Raw genomic sequence first — 26,633 nt, forward strand, 5'->3', positions numbered from 1 at the left:
GGCAGGGAGCGCACCGATGCAATAGGTGGCAGGTATCTTAATCATCGGGAAAGGAGGCGTTTGATATTTTTCTGGGTAATTAAAGTTTCCGTTAAAATGGAAGAGTACGAAGCTTTCGAAGCCAATTTCAACAACGTCGGAGAAGAAGAAGAAGATCCGGCGGCGGAGTTTCTGGCCAGAGAACAAACCGAATTGGCCGGGTTGGAGGACGATAACTTTGACGTTTCCGAAAATCGAGGCCTAGCCGCTACCGGTAAAAAATCCTCAATTTCATAAATATTTTCGGTTTAATTTATCCCTCGAAGAGTTCTACCTGCGCCTAATTTGATGGTAATTGTGAGTAACGAGCGCAGAAAGTTGAAGGCGTAACCTAGCAAACTTAATGGTATCAAAATCAAATTGGTTTTGTTTTTTACTCCCCCAACAGCTTTTACACCTTATTTCCTTGTTATGCAATTGCTTTGTCTAATTTCCTAAATTAATTTGATGTAATGTGTATAGCGTGTAACCTTAATGTTGAATCGTGTCGCACGATCGCAGCGCCTCTACCGCGTTGGATAATGGAATTAGTGTTACGGTGCAGAAAATTGGGCCAAAAGTTTCTCGACTAGGTACTAGTGTTGCCAGATGTCCGGAGTTTTTTTTCGGACTGCCATCTAGTGACTGAGAATTTATTCAAAAATTGTTTCTACTTTTTTCATTTTACTCCTTTTAAATTCATTTCTATTGATGGCAGAATAAAAGTACACATCCTGGTATCTTTCAGGTGGAATTTGCTATGTCCCGGTTTTATCCCAGAGTGTCTAGGGTATCCGGGCACGTGTTTCCCATACCTTTTTTTGTGCTATGCCCCACCTAAGCCTTTCTAAAATTCTTATGCCCCCCAACATATACGTTGAAGTCTTTTGGAAGGTCTCTCATTGTCGTGTTCGTTGAAGTTTTTCTTGCACTTAATTGCCACACTGTTTTATTGTAACCACGATAAAACCCAATCCTTTCATCATAGTCTTTTGCACTTTCCAGTCATTGCCAAACGCAACCTGGAACACCACAACTCACGTTTGTCCACCTCGAGGTCTGGGCAAAGAATGTCCTTTCACCGGCCTCAGGGCCTTGTTCATCTCTTTGTTCTCGGTGGTTCCCAGAATTGTTAATCCCACCCCAAGGGAAAAGGGTTATAAAGGGAAGTTCTAGAAGGAAAGAGAAACAAAGAACAAAGAAAATTAAAACTAACTTAAATCAATATTTACAATAAATATGGCATACAGCGGCTATACGGTTAACTTAAACTCTGGATGAGTCCATTTTCGAATTGCCCCCCTTAACAATCAAATTGCCCCTCTGTGGGGCGTGGGCCCCACGTTGGGAAACACTGGTCTAGGGTATCCGGGCACATGGAGACCGTACTAGTTGCTTTTGTTTCCGTGCATGTGCACGTAGAAGTAGGAATGAATTGTCCAATGTAGTAGAGGCGCTGCAATTGTGCGACACGATTCAACATTAAGGTTACACGCTATACACATTACATCAAATTAATTTAGGAAATTAGACAAAGCAATTGCATAACAAGGAAATAAGGTGTAAAAGCTGTTGGAGGAGTGAAAAACAAATCTCTCGTGCTCTCTCCTACAGGAGCATTTGATTGAATATACTATATATCCGACATAAAAAACTGGCTTATGTGTATTTATTGTGATTGCAAACATACGTATCTACGAAATTAACTTCTTATAACTATAAGGATTGTTATGCACCTGGGCAATTTGTTCATAATCATTTTTGGTGGTACTTTTAGCTAGGATCAATGTTTCATTGATTGTTAATTATCCATTTAGTCCCAGAAAAAAAATCCTAACTTTGCTGGGCCATTGTTATGTTAATTCTATATAATGCAATCATGTATTCTAGAAGGAGAGAGGCAGTGATGTCAAAATCATGTGACAGCTGCAACCAATTATTGTGACAATTTATTTCTACTTCTAAGTGCACTTTGTAGGCTGCCATTATGGAGTGAAAATGGAAAATTAAACCATGGATTTGGCAGTAATCTTTTGAGATATGTCCCTTTAAATATTTTCACATTTCTAGTTTGGCAAACACAAAGATTTAAGACATGTAATATTTTCAATTGTTTATTGAGGAACTTTACATTTTGTATGTATGTTTAGTGAATAATTTTACTATAATGTATCAAAATGTACTGAACTATGCTGCATTAAGTTACATGAATTTTTTAACATACTTATAATCTGCATTAAATATTAGCTATGAACAAAAGTTCTTTATCTAGTTAACTGAATGAATGTATTAATGCAATGGTATTCAAACATTTTAACAGTGCGACCCCAAGGTAATTTTCTGCGACCCATAGATTGAATAGCACTGTATTAATGTATTAAATTTATTCTAAATTTATAAAATAATGGTATATATTAATATGAAGATAGTTATGAAAACAAGAAAAAATGTTTTTGAAAGCAATGAACAAAGCTGGAACTATGATTAACATAAATCTCAACATTATCCTTTCATTTCCAGCAAACACGTTAAGAAAACAAATGTTTTCGTAATGTTTATAAGTCTGTCGGGTTTCCGTCTAGCTTCAGTTTGATAACACTTGAAAACTGGAATGTTGTTTGATAAGTGATGTTTAATGTTTTACATTTTAAAATTATTTTTAATTCTGAACACACAAGAAATAAAGAATTTTCTATACCTTGAAAAAATAATGTTACTTAGCAAGTAACATTCTAATTTCAAATATTATCAGATTGAAGCTAGATTGAAAACCTGATGCAGGCTTATGAAATTGCTGAAAACATTTGTTTTTAATGTGTTTGTTGGAATGCAAGAATGGTGTTGAAATTTTAATGACAGGTTTTTTGTTATATTTACAAAAAACACATTTAATAAAATACTTTGAACATTTTTAGTATTTTGGTTTTTTTTTTAAATTTAATACCAAAAAGCTCATTGTTTTCATACTCTAAAGGTGCATCTCTAACTGAACTGTGGAGGTAGAGATCTTGCACATTCTATTTACAGGTGCAGAGGTTGCTTTAAAATGCAAGCATATACTCTGTTATATACTGTTTATGCATTCTGGACAAATGTCCTATCCCAAGATAATGCAGCTATGTACAGGTTCTCACAAAGAAAGATGATTCTACTTTTAGAAATAGTATAAAGAAAAAATGTACTGTAATATTTATTAATATGAAGACTTTATCAATGATATCAAGAAGTCAGAGGAATGACTTGGGGGGAACCTCTGAATAGAAATTACTTAATAGGGCTTATCCAATAAATTACGTACATTAAAGTTAACTAGTACTAACAAAGTCCAACGGTCTAACGTATACACAAATCAGACAGTATATATTTATTATAATTCTTCAAATCACGCAGCTATGACCATGTGAGTTAGATGTCTTATTTAATCATGCTGTAACTGAAGCTGAAAACTTTGACTTGAAAGGGATTTTAAATATTTTTAAGACAAACACAAACAGAATAGTGATATAGTACTAAATGGTTACTGGTATCATGTTTGTTCATATATTATGGTGCCAAGCCTTGTCCATTTCTATGTAGTTATCATTTGTCCCCTAAAGTAAAAAAAAAACAACAGTAATTGTTAATGTGAGATCGGAGCAAAACCAATATGTGATTTGTTGGTGTTCTACCAGGGTTCCGAAAAAGATGAAACCCCACTCGACTGACACCAATATGTGAGAAGGGAAGGTTGGCGGAAGTCGTGTCTCCCTTTTCTTTTCTCTCACTTGTCAAGGATAGCTGTTACGTTGCATGTTACTCATTACATGAGTGGATAGGAGGTGAGATAGGGACGACGATAAGGCGAAAGTGATATTCGAGACAAAGAGGAGCCCATTTAACAATAAAACAAGATTTATTAAAATTAACAAAGGACACCAATACAAATCTGACTAAATTCCCTAAGTCGCGTAGGGTTCGAGAGAGAGAGAGCTTACAGTTCAGTTCATGCCTCTTAATTCGTTTCCTTAGTTAGTTAGCACTTGGATATCCATGAAGGGTAGCTAAGTATCCGAAATAGGCACAGTTTTATACAGTCGCGACTGAGCGCAGAGATGTTAGGACGGTAGGTCCAAGCGGTGTGACGACCTGCAATAGCATTCGTCCGGCAGATGATAAGAGACTCCTCTGAGGGGGGGAAAGGAGTGGCTTTTATAGCTTTTGACTGGGAAAATCGGTCACTTGATCGAGGGTGGATGGCGATCGGGGTCATAGGTGTTCCAGGGACCAAAAATATATGATGAGTTCGGACGTTAACTATAAACTTAGGTTGCAAGACTATCTGGATACAGTTTAAGAACAAAGGATTGTTGACAGTTATATGGCCGGGGACGCATATTTTCTCGTCCAGGACCGTTTTTAGACAGGATGTTTATATCCCAGATTGTTTTTAGGCAGGATGTTTTTAATAAGAAAATTCTCAAGTTAATAAAGGGAACGATGAATAAAAATTATTACGTTTTTACGAATTTACGTTTAGGGGAATTTCCGGATCTCGCATTAATCCAGCATTATTTGGTTAGTAGAATAATTTAGGCTTTGTTTTCTATATGTTGTAAGTTGGTTATTTGGTTCAAAAAATACTAACAGATTGGTAAATTGCTTTCTACCACGCATGTTATGCTCATTCATTACATCTTAAATGATAATTTTGATACATCACAAATTTCTTTAAAATGTTTAATCACTTATTACTAAAACTTTTATGAATATTTTCTGCTTTGTTAGACTACATTGCAAATATTTGTAAATTTATATATTTTTCTAAAGAAATAAGTTATATTTTGTGACATGTTTTCAGTTTGATAGTTGATCACAGCACACACTTTCACCAACTAGAAAATTTGATATACAGCAGTTTTCCGTAAACAATGGTTTCAAGTACGTTCAAGAAAGAATCAAAAGCTTTAATACTAATTCAGAAATTATAGAGTAACTAACTAGTAATGCTTTTGTATGGTAAGTGGAAACTGTGGATTCAAACACCACTCCATACAGACCTTTCTTCCATAATATCTTAAATTATTTAATTCAAAAATTAAATTATTAATATTAATACAAGATGATGGCGTAACTCCCAGCCTTTAGACCAAAATTACTTTGTTTAGTGAAAAGTTTAGCCAGATTAGAGCCTATTTGGGCTGTAATTTGGTGTTTATATTTTTAATTAAGGTATTTTTGGATGATAAAAGGAAGATAATTTGTGTAAATTATAATTAACATCATTCTATGTAATAAGAAAATACTAAATTTAGTTCTTGAATTTGAAAATACAAATTTGAAACACTAGAAAATTTAATGCATGTATTAATTAAAATATGAAAAAAGAATTGTAATGATCAGTAATCATTCTGATGATTTTTTTTATTTTCTTTAAATATAATATTTCTCATTATTTAAATGATTATAGAAAGTTTAATTTCTTAAATTGTCTTTATACATTACATGAAGTTGGTCAACTATATTTCCTGATAAGCACTATGTACTTCTTGACATTGACAGTTATCTCAAGCTGTTTTGCTAGTATAAGTAGCAAAACTGTATATCTGACCTCTTTATTTTGTTTATATTGGAGATTCTCAGCTTTAGCTTCATAAATCTCTATAAAATATTGATATTTGAATAATTGTTTTTTATACCGATTCACTTTTATCCCAAAATTTACCAGTATTATTTTATTTTAGGAGGAAAAAATTTTTTTGTAGTTATTCAAATAAGTTCTAGAATGCCAATGCTAATGAATTTTTGAATCTGATGATGACTGTTTAAAATAGCGAAAAACTTTTCTGACAAATTAAACTCTAGATTAGGAAAAAGTTGTTTGTTTGTTTGTTCAAACAAGAAGTATAGGTCACTCTAAGAAGTAATAATATCTAGATAATATTTTTAAAAAAAAATGTATAGCATGTTTTTTCATCTGTTTTATAAAAATTACTTTATTTCAAATTATTTTATTCCAAAAGACTTAGTGATTCTACATCTGAAAATTAAGTAGAATATCATTTGATTTTTGAATTACAATGTTGTTCTATTGAATTTTGCTTATGTCGAATTTTATTATGTAGAACGAAACTATTTTCGACAGTTTTGAGAGTATCAAATTTAGTTAATTTGTTTCATTTACGGGAAAAATGGCATCATGATTTTCTTGATCAGAAAAGAAAATGCAATTGTGAAAGATTTACATTTGAAAGAAAGTTGCTTTTCTAAATTCAGTTCTACAAATGAGAAACTGGGCAAGAATCTATTACAGATGCGATATCATTTTGTGTCCAGAAAGAATCATATCCATTTCTTTCCAAAGAGATTTAAAAGTGAAGTACTATAAAGTATCTGATTACAGTAGAGCGTCGTTAATCGGAACGATTTTCAGTCGGACTGTGTCGTGCTGAATCGAACATTTTTGATACTAGATTTACTTCTAAAGTATAATTTTCATGTTTTTATATTCTTCAATATATTTATTTTGTTTGTACAAAATGCAGAAATAATTTTTAACGGTACGATAACCTCGATTATTATTATAAAAATTTTCGTTAGGCTTAAAATTGACGAAAATTCAACACGAAGCGACACGCAACGGAGAAAAATTCAACACGAAGCGACACGCAACAGAGAAAAATTTGAACATCGGACAGGTCAATATATTTTTTCGTACAAAGTCGGTAATCGGAACAAATGACTAATCGGAACAACCCAAGTCCCCAATTGATTCCGATTTTCGACGCTCTACTATATATAATACAGGTATACCTCACCTTATGTCTGTAATTTGTTCCAGGAGAGGCGACTTAAGTTGAATTTACTTGTCACTAGGCTAAACTACAAATAACCATTCCCAGTTCTGTATTTTATTTATAAATGAATTTTTAATAAAAAATATTCTTATTAACCATATATTAAGCTTAAACAAATAAATTTTAGTTTTTAATATAGTACAGAAAAAAGTAATGTAAATTTACGAATACATGTACAGTATGTTTACAATTTGGCGATATTGACAGTACATCGCGGACTCTTTCTTTATGAATGTGGTTTTCTCTAAGACATTATAAAATGAAATAATTTTATAAGGTTAAATAACAAATATAGTTATTAAAATTATTCTGTGATAGTGGAAAAACTAATTTGTTAAATTTGCCAATATTTACATTGAATTTGTTTATTTACATTGCGGACGTAGATGGCTGTGGATCGTCAGCATCAACAGCTGATTCTGATACAGTATTTTGATTCTGATTCTGAGTATTTTAATATGATTTTATATACTTTTATTCTCATTTATTATACAGTAACATGATTTTGTGCTTTTAACACTTTTCTAGTGATATTACGACTTCAGTATTTGTGACGGACAGACGTAAAGTCGAATAAAATGACTTAAACTTGATTTATATTTCATCAAGACACAGATCTTTGTTAAAAAATTAGTTTTAGCATTTTGTAGAAGTTGATGTTAATGGCATCATAAGATAATGCTAATAATATTAACTTTAAATTGGGTCTAAAATTGTTTTGAGAAAACTTTAGAAACTGAATTGTTTAACGAAGACAGATATTGATGCTTTAATTAACTTCTAAATCTTTAGACATAGAAAGTACAGCAATCCCTCTTGTTATAAATCTAAAAAAAATTTTCATCTTTATTTCATATTTTATTTTATAATTTATATGATTAAATAAAATCAACTATTAAAAAACAAAAACCTTAATGTTTCCATCAATAAAAACTATTTAATAATAACGTTTTCGACTGTTTTAAACAGCCATCATCAGTTAAAACGAACTTAAACAAAAAAGAATGCAGAAAAAATAGAACCAAGCAATACAAATATTTAAAATTCAAAAATAATTCCAAAGTAAAAATGCCATCGTATATTAGAAACTAACAAAACTGCGCATGAGCTAAATATCGTAGTAAGAATAAAAACAAAATAAAAACAAATAACAAAAAATACTGCCGCAAAAATATTTCTATTACAAGAAAGAACGTTATGCATTTCGGTAAAACGACTTCCATGCCGTGGATAAACCATCTGCGTCCCTATGGTTAATGCAACCCGTGTTAACGTGGGCTTTGTAGATTTCCAGCTTTTCTAGATGTTTCAGCATTTGTTTGTTGGTCGTGGCCCTAATAATAGACGCTTTGTCCCAATGAACGTCGACATCTTGATGCTTAGCGAAAGCTGCTAGCACAGTAGTATCCAAGCTCTTATTGATGGAGTATCTATGCTCCTTAAGCCTCTGCTTTAAATGTCTCATAGTTGCACCAACGTATACCAGATCTGTATTAAACCGGCGATCTTTTAAAGGTATAGAATATACCCCCCTGTCTTAAAACTCTGGTTTTCTTTCTTTCTTGTCGTTTCTCAATAATCGATATATTGTAAGATTACGTCGATACAACAACCTTATGTTGTTATTTCTGGCTACTTTCTTAATCATCGTGTGCAAGAATGGAAAATAATTGAGAATCACTTTTCTTCCTTGATTCATAGGAGGAAGCTGCCGATTTTTTACCTTCCGAAATTTGTCGATAAGCCCATCAATCTCCTTACTCCGATATCCGTGTTGTAATGCTGTAGTGCAGATGTAACTTAATTCCTTGTAGGTTATTGCTGGAAACATTAAGGTTTTTGTTTTTTAATAGTTTATTTTCCCAGTAGCCGATTTACTTATTAAATAAAATCATTTTTAAATATACATATATACACATATATAATATATATATATATATCAAGCACAATTTCAACAGTTAATAGACAGGAATTTTAGTTGTTTGTTCATTGAAAGTTAAGCCTGGACTCACATTACCAGAATCCACGACGTAATCGTAAAACTGAAAGCCAAACTGACGAAACTTTCAGTTTTGGAATGTTCAGTTATTCAACTTTGCCATTTTTGTTCCGCGCTTTTGTCGTACTGCAACCAATAAAAATGCAAGGATTTGTGACGCATAGTCATGTGCATTAGTCACGTGTAGTTTGATTGTCGTAATGGCGGAAAGTGCAGCGAAAAGGATGAGGAAACAAATAGATTTGGAATTATTCATCGATGTCTGTATGGAAAAAAATGTAAATAACTCAAAGATTATTAACAATTTCATTGTTAGCATGGCAAAATCCGTAGCGTCGTCCATGTTTGACTCTCTATGACAATTACAGAACTGATCAACAGATGGCACATTTCCAAGTTAAAACGAAAACAGAACTGAAACGAAAACTCTTTCAGTTCTGTTTCTGAATTTCTGTTTTCAGGTAGTGTGGATTCCAGGCTTTAGACCTAAAAACTAGTTTCTTTCTATATATTATGCAGAGAGAGTTAAAATGTCAGTGGTGTATCCAGGATTTTCAAAATACAGGTGCTGCTCAAAGCACATTCATGGGATATAAAGGCATGTACTGTATCTGCATTATTTTTAGGATAATGTTATTCAGTTATGTTAAAATTATTTTAGTTAATTAACTATTTACTTCAATCTCTTTAAATTTTGTTAAATGGAAGATGGAAATTGGATAATTGATTTATTTTGAATTGATATTAGTGTTGCCACCCTTTCAAAAATGCTGACCCAGACGGCAGGTAAGGTTTGTTTTAACAGAAGTGCGCAATGTTATTTTACCATGCGAAGAATAACGTGTACGCCAGTTCTAAACCAGTTAGGGACTTGTGTAGGAGCAATCTAAGTTAAGAAATGAAATAACAGGTTTAAAGAGGTGAGAAGCAAAAAAAAAAAGTTGACAGGTGCAATATATGTCTGTGTAAGATGGCAAATTAAGTTTCGGTGAGTGTGAAGTCTTTTGCTGTTAAAATGAAGTAAATTATAAAAATATTTGCTAGTACTTAGTTTCATCATAATTTCACAATTTCTACGAAATCCTGGACAAAATTAATAGTTAACCTGGGCAATGAATTAAAAACCGGACCATCCAGGTGAAAACTGGATGGGTGTCAACACTAATTGATATTGATTATAAATTATACAAGTTATAGTATGATTTATACTCAGTGCGATTCCAAAAGAAAGAATAGAAAAGGTATGAAATTATTACATTTCTTATTTTCACTAGTCATTTTGAATTCACATGCAATAATCTTTGGTCTGTTCTCTGCACTTTCCGACATGCATCGGAGAATTTGGTGTAAACGTTTGATATTTTGTTTTTTCTGTTTGTATAAAATTAATTTCTGCAATTGAAGTCATACGATACGTCAATGTTATTTATTTCTATTTTAAATTAACCAAACTAGCATTGTCTGCTAGAATTCTAGCAGACAATGCTAATTTGCAGTAATTTTTATATATCTAGCTTTAATAATTTCTAATTTCTGGATTTGTTTAATTAAAATAAAATCACATAAAAACACACATTACAATAATTTACAATAAAAAATTTATAAATTTAAAGTTTTTTGAAAAATTATATATTACCCCTCAGTTCTAGAAAATACTCCTTAAATATCAGTTAAGGGATATAAATACTCATTCAGTTTATTTTCTTGCAAATACTTATATCGGTATACATGTGTATCTAATTACTTGATTGGCTAACTTTGATGTGTGTATTAATCACCTTAGCAGTTACATGTTATATGTTATCTTATCAAAAAAAAAGTAATTTCTCTCATGTAATATTTGCAGTATTTTAAATCTCTAAGAAATGTTTTTAACCAGGCATTGTTTTTTTTCATAAAATCAGTCTGAAAATAGAAATTTTAATGTTTGAGTACAGTAAATGTGCATTCTGATGGCTTAAATTGATTCCTTCAAATCTGTTAAAGATGTCTATTCAGGGCATTGATTGATTAATTGATCTTGCAAATATATGTTGGGTTATATAACACCACACACAGATAGTCAATAAAAATAAAGGCATTTAAATCCATCATTGGTATGGTATGAATCTTGTAACAAAATCATAAAAGCTGTAAATCTAAAAATATGGAGTGCCAGAAAAATTTATCGGAGTTGTATGCAATGTGGGTACCATATTCAAAAATACAAAACTAAATGGTAAGTTAAGATAACCAAAATATTTTGATCTTGCAGATAAGATATTCAGTTCGTCTTTTATTGCAAAATAATTGGATCTTTTCTCCAGATGCAATTATTTTGCAATAAAAGAACTGAAAAGAAATATACACGAAAATCATGTACCTACATTTATTTAGTATTTATTTTGTATCTAAATATTAAACATTTTTTTGTTCTGAAATAATTTTTATATGAGAGTTCTACATAGATTGGAATTTTAATAGTGAGAATTATGCTATAATTTTGTAAAAATACAAAATGGGATTTGTGAAAAGTAGTATGATGTGTGTCTGGTGTCTAATGTAATGTCCGTATCACCTGAGAGATATCACTGCAATAGTTTTGAAATATGAGAGTTTAAACTGATAGCCTAAATGATGATTTTATTTTCAAGGATGTACAGTACAATGTACTTGGCTTAAGAGTGAAGTGGCATAGGTTCAAACAACAAAAGAATGTTATGAAGGCCTTTGGGAAGGTTATGGAGAAGTTGTACCCATCTTGCAATGGCTTTGTACAGTAGACTGTCTACTGTACAAAGCCATTGCAAGATGGGTACAACAGTTCAGAAGATGCAAATGAGGTTCAAAATGTATTCAGAGTCCTGTGGATGAATTGCAGGTGGAAATGGTTGCATCACTGTTGGAAGGAGATAAAGATGGACAGTTCAAACTTGCTGCCAAAGTTTGAATTGGTATGCACACTGTTATATCTTAAAGACCAAATTAGAGGAAACTGCAGCTTTTGGATTTCTCATCATTTGACTGGACTGTAAAAATGGCACTCCTATAAAGTTGCAAAATATTATCTTTAACATTATAAGGAAGGAGATGATTTGCATTGTTTTTCATCAGCCTGACTGTAAAGATATACTAGGAACCAGAAAAAGCCATGATCATCTATGATGTGTTATGCACTTTTTTTTTTTTTTTTTTTTTTGAAAGAGCAATACAGAAGAAAAGGTCCCAATTGATTGATTTTTTTTTTCTCCTATTGTCTTGTATGACAAAGCACATTGCCAATGATTTAGGATTGGTAAATGTGTTAGATTGGTAGTTTGGAGGCATTGCATTCTTCCAAAGCATCCTCCATATTTTCCTGATATGAGCCTGTGTAATTTCAGTCTTTTTTGCAAGATAAAGAAATCATTCCATGGTCAATAGTTTAAACCAAGAGAAATTATTTGTGCAATAAGCTGCACATATAATTTCTCAATGGCAAATGTCAATAGAAGTGAGTCTGTTGAGGGCATCAAATATCTTTTAAAAATATGAAAATGTCCAAATTCTAAAGATGGGTGAAGACTATATATTAAAAACAGATATCCAGAATAAAATGTATGTATTGTATAAATGCAGTTTTCTCACTATTAAAATTCCAACCATTGTATTAACAGAATTGTTGGATTACTATGAATTGATGGTTATTTTTTGTAATTTTGTATTAATATTTATTTATTTCTAGAATCTGCAAATGATATATTCCCAGAATCTCAGGTAAACTATTTTTTCTTTTTATAATCAGTTCAATTATAATCAAACTAATATTTTGTTGTTTATATATCTTAGCTTAATAGTTCTGTCTTATAAAATAATGTTTTTCCATATGATAAAATATTAGCTTTATCTGTTATAGTAATAATGTCTTTAAACTTATTTTCAGTATTCATTAAATATATAATTTTAAATTTTGAATTTTCTTTAAAATATACTTCTTTATTTTTGTGTAATCTTTGATGTATCATAATTTTTAAAACAATGAGTAAATGCAAAAAATGCATATTCTGTGATTTTTATATTTAACCTTGTTGTTTATTAAATAGATGAATGGAAATTTGGAAGCTCCATTGCCCGCATCTATGACAGTGTTACAGAATAAGTCATCTGTATTTAGAGAGGAGCCAGAAAAAATTCGTAAATGGCGCGAGAGCCAACAAGAGATGCTACAAAAGAAAGGTAATTATTATATTTATAAAAGCAATTGAATTTTATTGTTGTCAATTCTTTAAATAAAATTGACAGTCCATACAATGATTTCAAATTATGACTTATAAACCAATGAGCACCATACTTTGAAGTTTAGATATTTGCATATTTTAGGATTTGAAGATGAAGCAAAAATAGCTTTGAAAATAAAAATCCAAACACTATAGTGATAAAAATTCTGTGAAGGTCCTAAAATCGCATCAGAATTTCAATTGTTTGTAAAATTGCTATGTCGGAGGTTCAATCGGATTGAGAACATGTGTAGGGGCAGTAGACTCATAGACTCGAAGTAAAACACATGTTCAAAAACAAACGCGATGCGGTGATGAACGACAGAGGGGAATGTCCACTGAGTGAGAGAGAGGCTTTGTCAGGGTGCTCATATATAAGAGTCGGGATGTACACAATCAAGAAACGGGAGAAGAGACTTATGGTCAAGGACACCTGTTAGATCATGTGAGCCTGGGACCATCTCGGAGGGGGAGTAGTCGGACACAGAACATCTGGCTGATCGGTCAAGCCAGATATCCAAGAAAGGGGGGCAAACAGTATAAATTATGAGCATAGTTGTCAATGTTCGGGCGCCATCCCTGGCCAGACTTGGTTTCCATCTTGCTTAGAAACAGAAGAATGACCAATCAGGAAAAGGGGAAAAGAACCCAAGACCAATCGAGGGGAAGATTCGAGGGAAAATCATATAAAACCCCCCGAACCAAGGTCGAGAGAGGAGAAGACTGAGCTTTCCACCTGCCTATAAGTGTTTGTCAGAATGTCTACCAGCCTCCCACTCCATACGCCGATGTCTGCCACCTGTTCTACGGACTCTTCTTCCCCACTGCCCTGGGGCTTCATCAACTTCTGGCATCATCCCGTACCCAATCACCATCATCCGGAGCTCCTCGTCCAACAGATGATCTAGATCGCACCTTGTATTATTCTTTTGTAAGTTTGCTGTTAAAATAAACAGTTATTGTAAGACACTTGTCATCTTTGCCTCTGCCGCCACTACCCATATACAATCAGTCCCTAGGCTTTTTCTGACATGCAGTTAACTTATTGCCCCTAAATGTTGGCAATTTACAATTCTAATATGCTTTTAATTTACTAAACTTATATTTTATGTTCCAAGACAACTGTAATAGTTATCTTTATCTGGTATGTAATGTGTAACAATAATTGTTAAACAAGGATTTAGACTATTAGATTTTATGGCATATCCAGGCTTTTGTGTAAAAAACCCCCAAATCCAACCAACCAACCATAGACCTGAAACATAGGCAGAACTCTGGAGGTTCACAGACCAATGCAGACTTCAGGAAGTCTGCCTATGTTTCAGGATTTTTTGCTAATTTTATAAAAATTGGATAGATAAATAGACCCTTGATTTGAATGTTTGAATGATTCAATTCTTGGATGAGTTTATGAACTTCCAAGCCATTCCTTAGTTCGAGTAAAGCATTTGTTTGGTGAGGTGGTCTGAGGACGTTTAAGACCTGAAAGATTTTACAGTTTCAGATAAAGTTAAAATTAGATTAAAGATCCTTTCACAGTAATTATAATATTAACAAAGTTTGAGAGACTGGTAGCAAGAGAAGAAAACAGCTCTATAGAAATCTCTTTGCACACTACCTTGAAATATTATGCAACAGTTTAAATCAAATTCTCTTGAAAATTTGTGAGACACACGATCATCCAGAATAACAAGAAAGCAATGAAAATTTTAATGACATTCCCAACCTTATGTTAAAAATGTTTAGTTTATATTAACCAGTTGTTTGCGCGGTACTCCCATTGGAATAACCGGTTTTTGTTAAACTGTTGCTCAGTACTCCAGTTGGAGTAAGTGTCAATTTTTTTTTCGTAATTAACTAGTTGATGACGATTTAAGCACTGATTGGTTTTTACCTACAAAGACTAAGTCTGTTTCAATGAATAAGATATTTGTTACAACCCTGTATTTTTAAATTTACTAACAAAACTCCTCCTTTCCATGTTAAGTCTATGGGAGATCCTTCTTTTGTTCATTTGACAATAAAATCCTAGTTAGCATGCCTGTTGGGCTCTAATTGGTATATTATAGCTAAATGACTATCCTTTAACCAATAAGCATTGACTTGGGTTTGTGGGGTGGGAACTTTCTTGGAAAAAGTTATACCAACTCGGAGCTACATTGTCAGCTACAAACGTATACAAACAATTATAAATCATTATTCTTATCTATTTTTAGCTTGAATTTAATAAATTTTTATGTATATTCATCCTATTTAACAAATAAGCATATTTTTTAAACCATTCAGCCATAAATCTTTCAAAAAACAAAGTACTGTATTTCCGGTTATCGTAATACTTCCATAATACGTAAGAAATACATGTATAGTTAATATAATAAAGTAATAATCGCTTATTATAGTCTACTATTAGTACAATAGTGTAAATACACATCATCAATAATAAAAGTGTATTGACCTAGATTTAGAAAGGCCACCACCCCCATGCTGATCGGCGTTACAATCTATAGGTCATATTATTTCTCTACGTTGATTTAGAAAGCTGCAGTTTTTTTTATTTGACAGAAAATAGACATATCTTAGTAACGTATATAACAAATTAATGAAATATTTATAAAAAAACAATTTTTTTTAATATTTTTAAATCTTAAATTTTATTAATTTTAGACTTACTTCTACTTCAAACCAAAACAGTGCAACTTTCAATATATTTTCCTTTCGCTAACGTTTTTGAACCTCAGGTTCTTCCTCAGGTGAACGAACAATGCAAAATGACGAAGGCACGAGTTTCCTTAGAATGTTATGTTTCAGAATTTCGAAAAAGATTTGTTCCATCGCATATTTGTCCATTGTTTGTTCATCTGAGGAAGAACTTGAGGTTCCAAAACGTTAGTGCTACTTTCGATGTATTTTCCTTTCACTGTTTTGGTTTGAAGTAGAAGTAAGTCTGATATTTTACAGTGTGTCTGGATGTTTTTGTTTATTTATAAATATTCCATTAATTTGTTATATACGTTACCAAGATATGTCTATTTTCTGTCAAATAAAAAAAACTGCAGCTTTCTAAATCAACATAGAGAAATAATACGAGAGAATAATATTTTGAAGTTAACAATCGTAAAGTGTAGTATGTACGTGATAGGAAACCAAAAACAGATCATATCTACAACAATTTTTAAGTGAGATGTCACAAATTGAAAAACCACTTTAACCTTTAGCCTGCCATTTGCCACACCCCTTGTTTACGTTTTTGTAAAATGGCCAAGGGCAAAATAGGTGAATCGGGCAATATTATTTTAAAAATTCACCAAAAATTAAATTATTATTTTATTCATATGAAAAAAATTACATATATTTATCAATATAGTTAGTTTTAAATACCACATTTTTCAATAAAGTTTGTGAAAAATTTATGAGAAAAAAAATATATATATATTATAACTGACATTCAAACTTGAAAATTTGTTACTTTTTGTCAAAATTAACATTGTCTGGTTACTTCATTCTTATTGTCACTGAGCCAGAACTATGTAGAATATTGTTCTGTACAATTTGATATAACATTTATGCATGTATGTTTATTTGTTGTGAAATTATCGCACATTATATCAAACATTTGTTTGAAATCTAAACTTTATTCTGCTTTCAACTAATATAATGAACTAATATACTTTATTCATTTCATATCAAACAAGATTATATATTTTTGTCATAAACATATGATTACCAGTAGCAATAGAAACATTTACATATTACTTAAATTAACATTTACATATTTAAAATATCAGCAAATGTTACTATTGTAACATTTGCTGATATTTTAAATTTAAAAAAAAAAATTAAAAATTAAAAAAATATAAAATATCAGAACTGAAGGTCATAACTTGAATATTTATAATGCATTAACATATTATAGCTGAATAAACTTATTATAGCATTAATGAACTTATTATAGTAATATTATTGCATGAATATGCTAAAAATGAAATAAAAAATTATCAGAAAATGAAAAATTAAGAATAAAAAACTGATAATTAAAATTTTTTAAGTCAACAAAACACCACCTGGACAAAAATATGTGAAACAGACAATAAACAAGACACTGCCATCAAGTGCTGACATCTGTTGTCGATAAATTTTATAAAAATTGATTGTTAACAGGGTAACGATCAATCGGTACCCTGGCCTTTTTGCTAAACAATGAGGGTAACGATAGATCGGTACCCCGGCCAGGAAAGGGTTAAAAACCACAAAACGTCTACGCAACAGCGGTGTTGTTTAGGATTATCGAGATGCACAGCTAACAGGTTAAGGAAGTGTAGAAATCATTTTTTAAATGTTAATTTAGAGTTAATCTGTGTAATATTCAGTTCCAACTAAATAATTTCCAAGCTTATTACCGAGATGCAGAAATAATTCTACACATTAAGAACAAATTCTATTTTTATTTTACTCTTGATTTAATTACTGTAAGACTCTCTTGATTTTACTCTTGTCTCCTTGTTTAGATATTCATCTTTGCTCTTAATTTGTTTTTCGAAATTGCTGGCTTCTGTGACTTCCAAACTATTTGAATAGGAATTTGCAAAAGATAAAAAGTCTAACTCGGCAATTCTTAACCTTATTATTCTTGCAATAATATACTTTGGAAGTAATGTATAATTCTTTTTAGTTTCACTTTGAAGGCAGTTTTCTAAACAGTGAAAAGTAATCCCTATAGATTCCTCATTGTCTGCTATCTTAGCAGAATTAGTAATGTAAGAGTTAGAAATTAGCTTCTTTTTAAAAGATTTAATATTTATCTACTGTTAATCTTTGTCTTCAAGTACAGAACATTTTACACATTTTGATACATTTTAAAAATAAAATTAATAAATTCATTTAAAAAAATATTTTTAAAAATGTATTTATTAATTTTATCATTGGGCTACTGCTAGAGGGACTATTTTAACTTTTTTGCATTGGATGGCGGACAAGTAGCCTACAATAAAAGAGCGACTCCACCATGGAATTGTTATTACCTCAACAGCGTGTGAAGGGACTGAATGAAATTGACTCATCCAGTATGTATGGTCTCGAGAAATTTTTTTTTTGTAAAAGTAAGTTTGTCTTTGCAGTTTTAAAACATTATTACAAGATTCTTTTAATAAATTCACAGATAAATGATGCTATATACAGGCTTGAATGTTGTTTTAATCTGAATATATGTTAACAAATAAAAAATATTTCTAAAAATGAATTACCACAATTAGCAAAAACTAGCAACAGAGGAAAGTTTATATGGAAAACTTCCTGCACTTATCCTTCAACCAAACCAAGTTAGTTTCAAAACTGGTTTGGTTGAAAAGTTAAAAAAAATATTGTAAAATGTATTAATAAAGAATAAGAATTGTATTTAAATCTGATTCAAATTAGTGAAATTAGTTTTTTTCTGTTTGTGAATGTCTAAAGAAGCTGAAAAAATTATCTGTTTACAACTACGAGTTTTATAATTAATTTGTATTCTACTAACAATGGTATAAGTTTTTTTTTAAAAGAATATTCATTGCTACTGGCTTCTTTAAAATGTGAGGATTGCAATATTAGTTTAATTTTGTAAACCCCAAAAATATTTAATGTTTTACTTGGAAAAAATTTGCAGATAGACATTCCTTTTTATATGAAGTAATTTACTCTTCAAAATATGCATAAATTAAAATTGTTTAGGTAAATTATAGTTAAAATGTAAATTATCTGTTTGTGTAAAACAAATAACACATTGGAAAAGTTTACACTAAAACATTTCTGTCTTTAATTAATGTAGAATTTTGATATTTCAAACAGTTTTGTTGTCTTGAAAATATTTGTATACATCAAAACTATTTGCTCCAGAAATTTTGAGAGCTCTGAAGCTGATTTAAACAATAATACATTTTTTGTATAGTTTTTATTTTTAATGTGATCATCTATGTATGTGTACATTATATTATTAAAGCTATATAAAGAACAATAAATATTTTGCTATGAATTTTAAATTCTTTAAGTTTTAAAAAATGTTTAATTTATATTCAGATAGCGAAGAAGAACTGAAGAAAGGGGAATTGAGAGAAACGGCTAATAAAGAAATCGAAGAATGGTATGCTCGATACAAAGAGCAAGTTGAAAAGGCCAAATTAAATAATAGGTAAGACAGTTTTGTATTAAAAAATCAAATTTATTACAAATTTTTTATCCATAGTATTATTATTATTAAATCCATTATTTTTAGAGGTAAATGTAAATTTTATTGAAAACTTAAAATGATAAAAGCATTCAGTATATCTGTTGTTTGTATAAAAAAAAAACTGTAATTAAAATTACAGTAGAATCTCAATTAACCAAGGTTTTACATTATCTGAAAAGTTCTGGATGTGTGCTTTCTCAGCAAAGATGAAACAATAGTGTAGCACATTTTTTGGGAATTTTGGCTAGATGACATACAATTCAAGTATGTCATCTAGGTATCCAGATGATGATGGTATTCAACAGGTATAACTAAGAGGCTATAACTTTAAAAAATTTATATTATGAGAAGATTTATGACAATTAAAATTTTGTTATACCTTGATTTTGTAACCATATGTTTGTATTTTGTTGATCATTTTGTACCAAATATTTTTTAAAGTTTATTATTATCTAAGTTACTTTAGAGAATGAGTGTGTTATCTCCAGGGCCAGATTTACATAAGGGTATTTGGGGCCGGTGCCCACGGCCCCCACAAAACTAAAACACAATTTTTTTTTTCTATTACTGCGACAACCTAGTGTGGCCTAATCATGAGGGCCACAGGCAGAGAAAACCTAACCTGGGAAAAACCTATGAAACATCGGAAAATTTCGGGAAAAAATTTTATATAGGTATTTTTCAATTAAATTAAAATTTTACACAATACAATATATGTATGTTTATAATAACCTTATTTTTAAATGAAATTTACAACTTTCTGGTTGAAATTAGTTGAAAGCACAGTATTTTATGTAAATTTTTCTAAATCATCATTAAATTTGTCTACTATTAAAGGGGGGTTTCCACCATATTTGTGCCCACGGGCCTCAGATTGTTAAATCCGTGGTTACCTTGGATAATTGTGACTCTATTTTATATTCTTCATTTATAAGTTATGATTTTATTACTTATTCTATGAATAATAATTAACTTTCTATTATTTTTAATGCCTTCCAGAGAAGCATCAAAGTAAGTGGCAAAAACAATTTTTGTATCTATTTTTAATAGCTTGAATTATTATTTATTTGTTTGAAATGAAAATTTGCAAAGTTCACTTCATTAGAAGATATTGAATAGTAACTATTTGTTACTGTCAGTTAACAGAATTTGGTGAAAAAACTAATTATTGAAATGAAAATTATTTTATATGGCCAAAATGTTTATATATACAGTAGACCCCCCCATAACATGGTAGATACGTTCCGTGTTATATGAGTCCGTGTTGTACGAGTCCCTTAAATATATGAGCCAATCACCCGGCATGTGTGCAGTTTAGGGGCTACGGCTGTTTGAAAGGTTTTCTTCCATAAAATTAATCGATTCTAGAATAATTTGGCTCAACATTTCCAAATCGCATATAATTTTTTGGGAATAATCCATATAAATTATGCGATAAACAAAAAATTGTTGGATTACTTACCAAGTGTGCACTGTTCGAAGACGCCGTTGCCTAAGCTTGGTTTCGTCGCGGAGTGATTCATCGAACAGCAGATGCGTTTCCTGATAAGTTATTCTTTCTGTGAAGAATTCACTGAACTTTGGAGACATCATTAATAGAAATATAATTTTTATGGCCGTTGAATAATACTGTAAATGTTGTTTTTACAAGAACTGTATAAAAATTTATCAATACTTTCCCGCCTAAACTCTATATATATGCGGCAGCAAGTAGTTCGGCTGCTAGTCCACTATTGGTCCAGATTCGACCAATCTTGGCGCGACATGAGTCAGCGATGACGTTTTACCGTGTTATACAAAACTGAATCGTAATGATGGTGGACTGCACGCTGATCTCTTAAGCAAGAAACGAGAAAATTCACATCCAGGCCTTAAGTGTTAACAAATATCGCTATAATCACTAGCGCTTTTGACGAAACTATTTTCGTCTTCCTCAGGTGGATAAAAACGGATAAAATCCTCTTTCGAATCAAAAAATTTTCAAAATGTAAAAACCACTTTAGAACTTTGGAACACACTCACCGATGGAACAGAGCGAGAAGAAATTTAAATGTGCGCGCGTGGTGATGTAGCGCATGCGCTATAAATTACTGAAATGTGGAGCTAGAGGTGTTGTTTTAATCTGTTATATAAGTTAACCCACATAACAGGCAAATCAAGCGTGGGCGTGTTGCACGGATTTAGTGCAGCGGTAAGAAAGGCCTCCCAAATAAACACGACGCTCCTGTTATTGTAATAACAGGAGCAACGTGTTCCATACCATGTTCTCATACCATGTTCCATAAATTCAACTGCTTACCACCTTTAATCCCTGCTACAGCATTCCAGCCACAGCATTATGTTAATGCAGCTATCGCCCCATTAATTAGAAGGGCTTTTTTGTTATCTTCCAGTCAAACAGCTGTCGACATTGAACTTAATGCCATTCGCTCAGCAGTAAACGTGGTGGGGTACACTAATGCCAAGTACAGGAACCTCCTAAACAAGGTCAAAAGATCGCTCTTTCCTCCCACGGCCTTACATGTTCCAAACGAATGCACGATAGTCCTTCCCGCATTACCGTACTGTGGCCGAGTCACCATACGTATTTGCTGTGTTTTTAGGCAACACGCGCTCTTTCTACCAGTCTCCCCACAGCCAAATCTTAGGAGGCTACTATGCAACGACAGGGATGCTACCTCTGTACTAGAGAGGTCTGGAGTTTACTCCATCCCATTGGAAAATACTGCTTCCGGTATTCGCACCCACTACGTTGGCGCGACAACCAGAATGTTGGCCTGTCATATTTCCGAACACCAACTTTCCATCAGGGCAGGCAAAGCAGACACCGAACTAGCAAGAATGGTGTTACAGCACCCATACACCCCGCTATGGGACCAGGTGATGATGCTCAGGCATTGTAATAACAGGAGCATCGTGTTTATTTGGGAGGCCTTTCTTACCGCTGCACTAAATCCGTGCAACACGCCCACGCTTGATTTGCCTGTTATGTGGGTTAACTTATATAACAGATTAAAACAACACCTCTAGCTCCACATTTCAGTAATTTATAGCGCATGCGCTACGTCACCACGCGCGCACATTTAAATTTCTTCTCGCTCTGTTCCATCGGTGAGTGTGTTCCAAAGTTCTAAAGCGGTTTTTGCATTTCAAAAATTTTTTGATTTGAAAGAGGATTTTATCCGTTTTTATCCACCTGAGGAAGACGAAAATAGTTTCGTCGAAAGCGCTAGTGATTATAGCGATATTTGTTAACACTTAACGCCTGGATGTGAATTTTCTCGTTTCTTGCTTATACGAAACTGATTATTACGAAACTCTTTTAGTGTGTTATATGAAACCGATCGCAATTTTTTCGCTGTGATGTAGGAAACCGTGTTATATGAACCCGTGTTATAGGGGGGTCTACTGTATCTGTATAAAACATTTATGTATTTCTTGCAAAATTCTGATTTTAAGAAAATTGTTATAACTTGACTATTAATACAAGATTCTTTCCAGATACTTATTTAAAACTTCATTTTGAAGTACTGTAAATTGTTTAAGTATTTAATTTTTATTTATCATCCAAGAGGCCATGTTCTTTGAGCTCCTCATTGCTGTATTTTGTTGGCCAGATGGTCATGCGATAAGACATTAGGATGGGAATTCAGATTTGACTTTATATCAAACTGTATAATTTATGTATTATGTGCAGTCGGGAATCATTCTACAACTTCACTTAGCTTATTGATTCTAGCTGGAATCAGTATGGGTGTAATTGTGAAAGGCCAATAGTCTACAATGGGTCACCAAACATTTTTGATTTTGACCCCTTACAACTTTTTAAAACCTCACATCGACCCCCACCAAAAAGTTTGTGCTACAAGCAAAAAACTCTTACTATTTTAAATCATTTCTTTTAATTTTACATTTTTGTATATATGTGAAATACTAAAACTAAACAAAGAGCGGCTTAAAAATGGCTGTAGAGGTGCTAATAACATCAGCGTTCTGCGAATCAGACACAAGCTGTATTATGTAAGTAAGAACTGGAGCACGGACTTGGCAATTTCCATCTGTCCTGTGTGACTTGATCTGTAGCCATTTTACATGTTGATGGGTAGTTATACTATTAAATTCATTAAAACAATATTCAAAAACATAATAATGTGTGTAGTTATATTTGTAATTTAGTTTCAGTTTTTTAATCGACCCCCCCCCCCGAATAATGTTATACCAACCCCAGGGGTTGACATCATCCACTTTGGCGACCCCTGGTCTACAATGATGCATCAAATTAATAGTTTTTTGTTACATTCATATGATGTAATTTATTGTTAATTTCTTTTTCTAATTGTAGATAAAAATGAGTAAAATATCAATTTTAACTTTTAACTTCTACAGTAGTCTCTTTGAAACAGAATTTACATGTACTGGGTGTTTGGAAAATAATGCAACATTGGAACTCCTGATGAATCAAGAATTCCATCCAGCAGAGCACTGACATCAGTGCTTTTCTGGCATTCTTAATGTCATCAGGTCCTCCTGTGGTATACAGTAATTAACATTAACCTGACAGTTACTCACATGGACAGTACTGTATATTACCTCTCATCTCTGATAGGTTTGCAGATTATATGGTTACAAAATGCTTTCAAAAATGTAATTCCTTATGGTGATTTTAAATAATTAGTAATAAAGATGTACCTATACTGTACATCACAAGCACCTGTTTTATGCAAATTACTGTCTGGTGGTGGTATTTTGTTACTCCAGACAATATTTAAAATCAGTTTAACAGGTTTAGTAGAGTGCAAACAGCATGTGACAATGAGATATGAGAAGGCTGAGGGAAACAAGTTATTACAACAGGGATGCGGCACAAGAGATGTCATGCATTGCATCCCAATTGGCCGTATCTCTAACATGCTACATTCTTAAGAATGTTAGCTAAATTTTGATGCACAAATGACTTAGATGATGTGCCAAGATCTGGGCGGCCCAGGAATCATATGACGGATGACACAGCTACAGACATCATAGTTACATTCGTGATAAACCAAATTACTTCCATTTGCCATGTGGCTCTGGAGGCGGAAATTGGGTCAACCTCCGTGCCTACGATTCTCAAGAGGTCCTGTTATCACCTGTACAAGTCCCAATGTCATCAAGATCTTCCTGAAGATTGCAGTGCAAAGATAAACGTTGCAGAAATGTTTATGGACCTTGGCAACATGGACCCTATCATTCCCAGACGAATTTGCTTCATGGACAAAGCATCCTTTTATGCTTGTGGCAAGTTGTGCACTACTGGAAACAAGAAAATCCACATTGCCCACATGCTGTACTAAGACAGCATGAGCCCGAAGACTTTTGGGGAAAAGTACTTCGGGCTCTTAGTAGAGTGTGTTGGACCACCGACAGAATACTCCATTCTTACTCCATCAGGTGTCCTCTGATGCATTATTTTCTGAACAGCCTGTGTAATTATATCTAATTAAAATTTATTTTACTTTAATGTTTTATACTATTTAGTTATAAAGTTAAACTGCTAATTTAACTAATTTACAAAAAATTAAAGAATTAAAATGTCAATCATTAAAAATATTTATTTTACTACCTTAGGAATGCAGAAAAAGAATGGATAGAAGAAAGAGACGCCGGTACTCCGGGACAAGACTGGGAAAGAATTGCCCGTCTTTGCGATTTCAACCCCAAATCTTCGCGTTCCACCAGAGATACATCGCGTATGCGTTCTATTATATTGCAATTGAAACAGTCTCCGCCCATCCAGCGGGCTTAAAATTCTTATCAAGAATTGGCAACAAAACCAATTCTTGATAAGACAACGTATAAGTTTAGACGTATCGTTTAATTATATATCTAAAAAATAGTGTTGTCTATAATTATATTAAGTTTCAGTTTTTCATATTATTAAAGAATCACTAATAAAAGGAAAAATAAGCAAAAAATGATTTTGACTTTTGTTAGTTATTCTAATGATGTCATGAAAAGAAAACTGGAAATCAAAATATTGATGGAAAAATTATTATAAATAAACAAAATTTGTCTCAATTTATAGAAATTAGTTTTGAAATTCTTATTGCGTTTGTTACAAAATGAACTGTAGGTTGTCGAGGTATTTTCTGGTGGTTGGGTGTTTCAAAGGACTTGTAGTATTTGTTTATCTACTCCAACTACAGCCTTTCCTTTTTTACTTTCCTGGTTGTTATATATAACAGAGGAAAACTATGGCCATCGGTCAAAAAATGACTCCCAAGATTTTAGTACATTTTTGAACTCGAGACCTTAACGTCAAGAAATGCAAGAAAAAAAATCTGAGTTTTTCTGTACATGTGGGGGGGCTCATGATTTTGTTCGCCCTGTTTGAAGCTTAATAACTCCGTGCTTTTTGTCAAAATTTCTGAAATTTTGCAGGGAGGTTTGGGTATTAGGGGCATTGATGATTGTTAAATTTTGGTGGTTAAAAGTCAACAGGGTGGAGAGATAAGGGGGAAATCGATGTGTCGTATCTCGAGTAGGATTGGACTTAATGACGATTTTACTCGTTATTAGTATTTATAATTTTTTTTATAAAACATCCCTAATCTCAAAATTAAACTTTTTGCCATTTTGTAATAATGAAAAATATAAAGCTTTTAATAATATATTCTGACACTACCCAATCTGAAATCCCGCCAGTTAAAATTGACTCTGGAAACTGGAAACTCTGATGTAAAATTAAAGTCACTGATAGAGAGGATTGGTGGAAGGGAGCCTCTTGGTACCTTTTTTTTCTTTTTAACTCTCCGCCCTGTGGGCACTAAAAGCCTCTTTTTAGCAAGTCCACAATGGGGTGGCCAGGTGATGAGGAATGGGATCTGACACATCTGGATGGACCATCCCCAAAAAATTTCTGGGGATTTTTTTTGACCCGTCTGGATTTGATTCCAGGTTCCCCAGAGCGGTAGGTTGCCACCTTACCGCGTGGCCATCTGGCCTTCAGCCTCTTGGTACTATAGAACAGGTAGACACAAATCACCTGCATACGGCCTGGAAAACGCTGCACTGATGATTTTTATGTAAAATGCCAAATTTTAAATGAGCTCATGGCATTTTTTTTTTTTTGTAAAAATTATAAACATGGCTTCCTGCACCAAAGGAAATGAAAATGTGGTTAATAATTTTAGTACAACTTGCATGTTTTTGCCTGTTGAGCTACTCCTAGAGACCACATATCTAATGAGAAGAGCAGAATTTGGCTATAATCCCTTTCTGTGATATTTACAGGAAAATCAGTTTAGATGTTGAGAGACTGACTTAAATATCTGTCATTTCGAGATTTTGGCTTCTGTAGTTCAACAGGA

The 26,633-nt window shown here is 32.4% G+C and overlaps 1 protein-coding gene across 1 annotated transcript; it reads left to right on the top strand.

Moving 5' to 3' along the window:
- On the top strand, positions 1 to 25,341 carry Clc (clathrin light chain). Its single transcript, XM_067265755.1, has 5 exons — positions 1 to 253; positions 12,554 to 12,585; positions 12,912 to 13,044; positions 19,134 to 19,245; positions 24,892 to 25,341. Exons 1-5 carry the CDS (start codon positions 97 to 99, stop codon positions 25,067 to 25,069), a joined length of 612 nt encoding a protein of 203 aa, XP_067121856.1. The 5' UTR covers positions 1 to 96; the 3' UTR covers positions 25,070 to 25,341.
- The last annotated feature ends 1,292 nt before the right edge of the window (positions 25,342 to 26,633 follow it).

Source organism: Centruroides vittatus, unplaced genomic scaffold (genome assembly GCF_030686945.1).
Source record: "Centruroides vittatus isolate TY-2023 unplaced genomic scaffold, ASM3068694v2 contig_2433, whole genome shotgun sequence".
Taxonomy (NCBI): Eukaryota; Metazoa; Arthropoda; class Arachnida; order Scorpiones; family Buthidae; genus Centruroides; species Centruroides vittatus.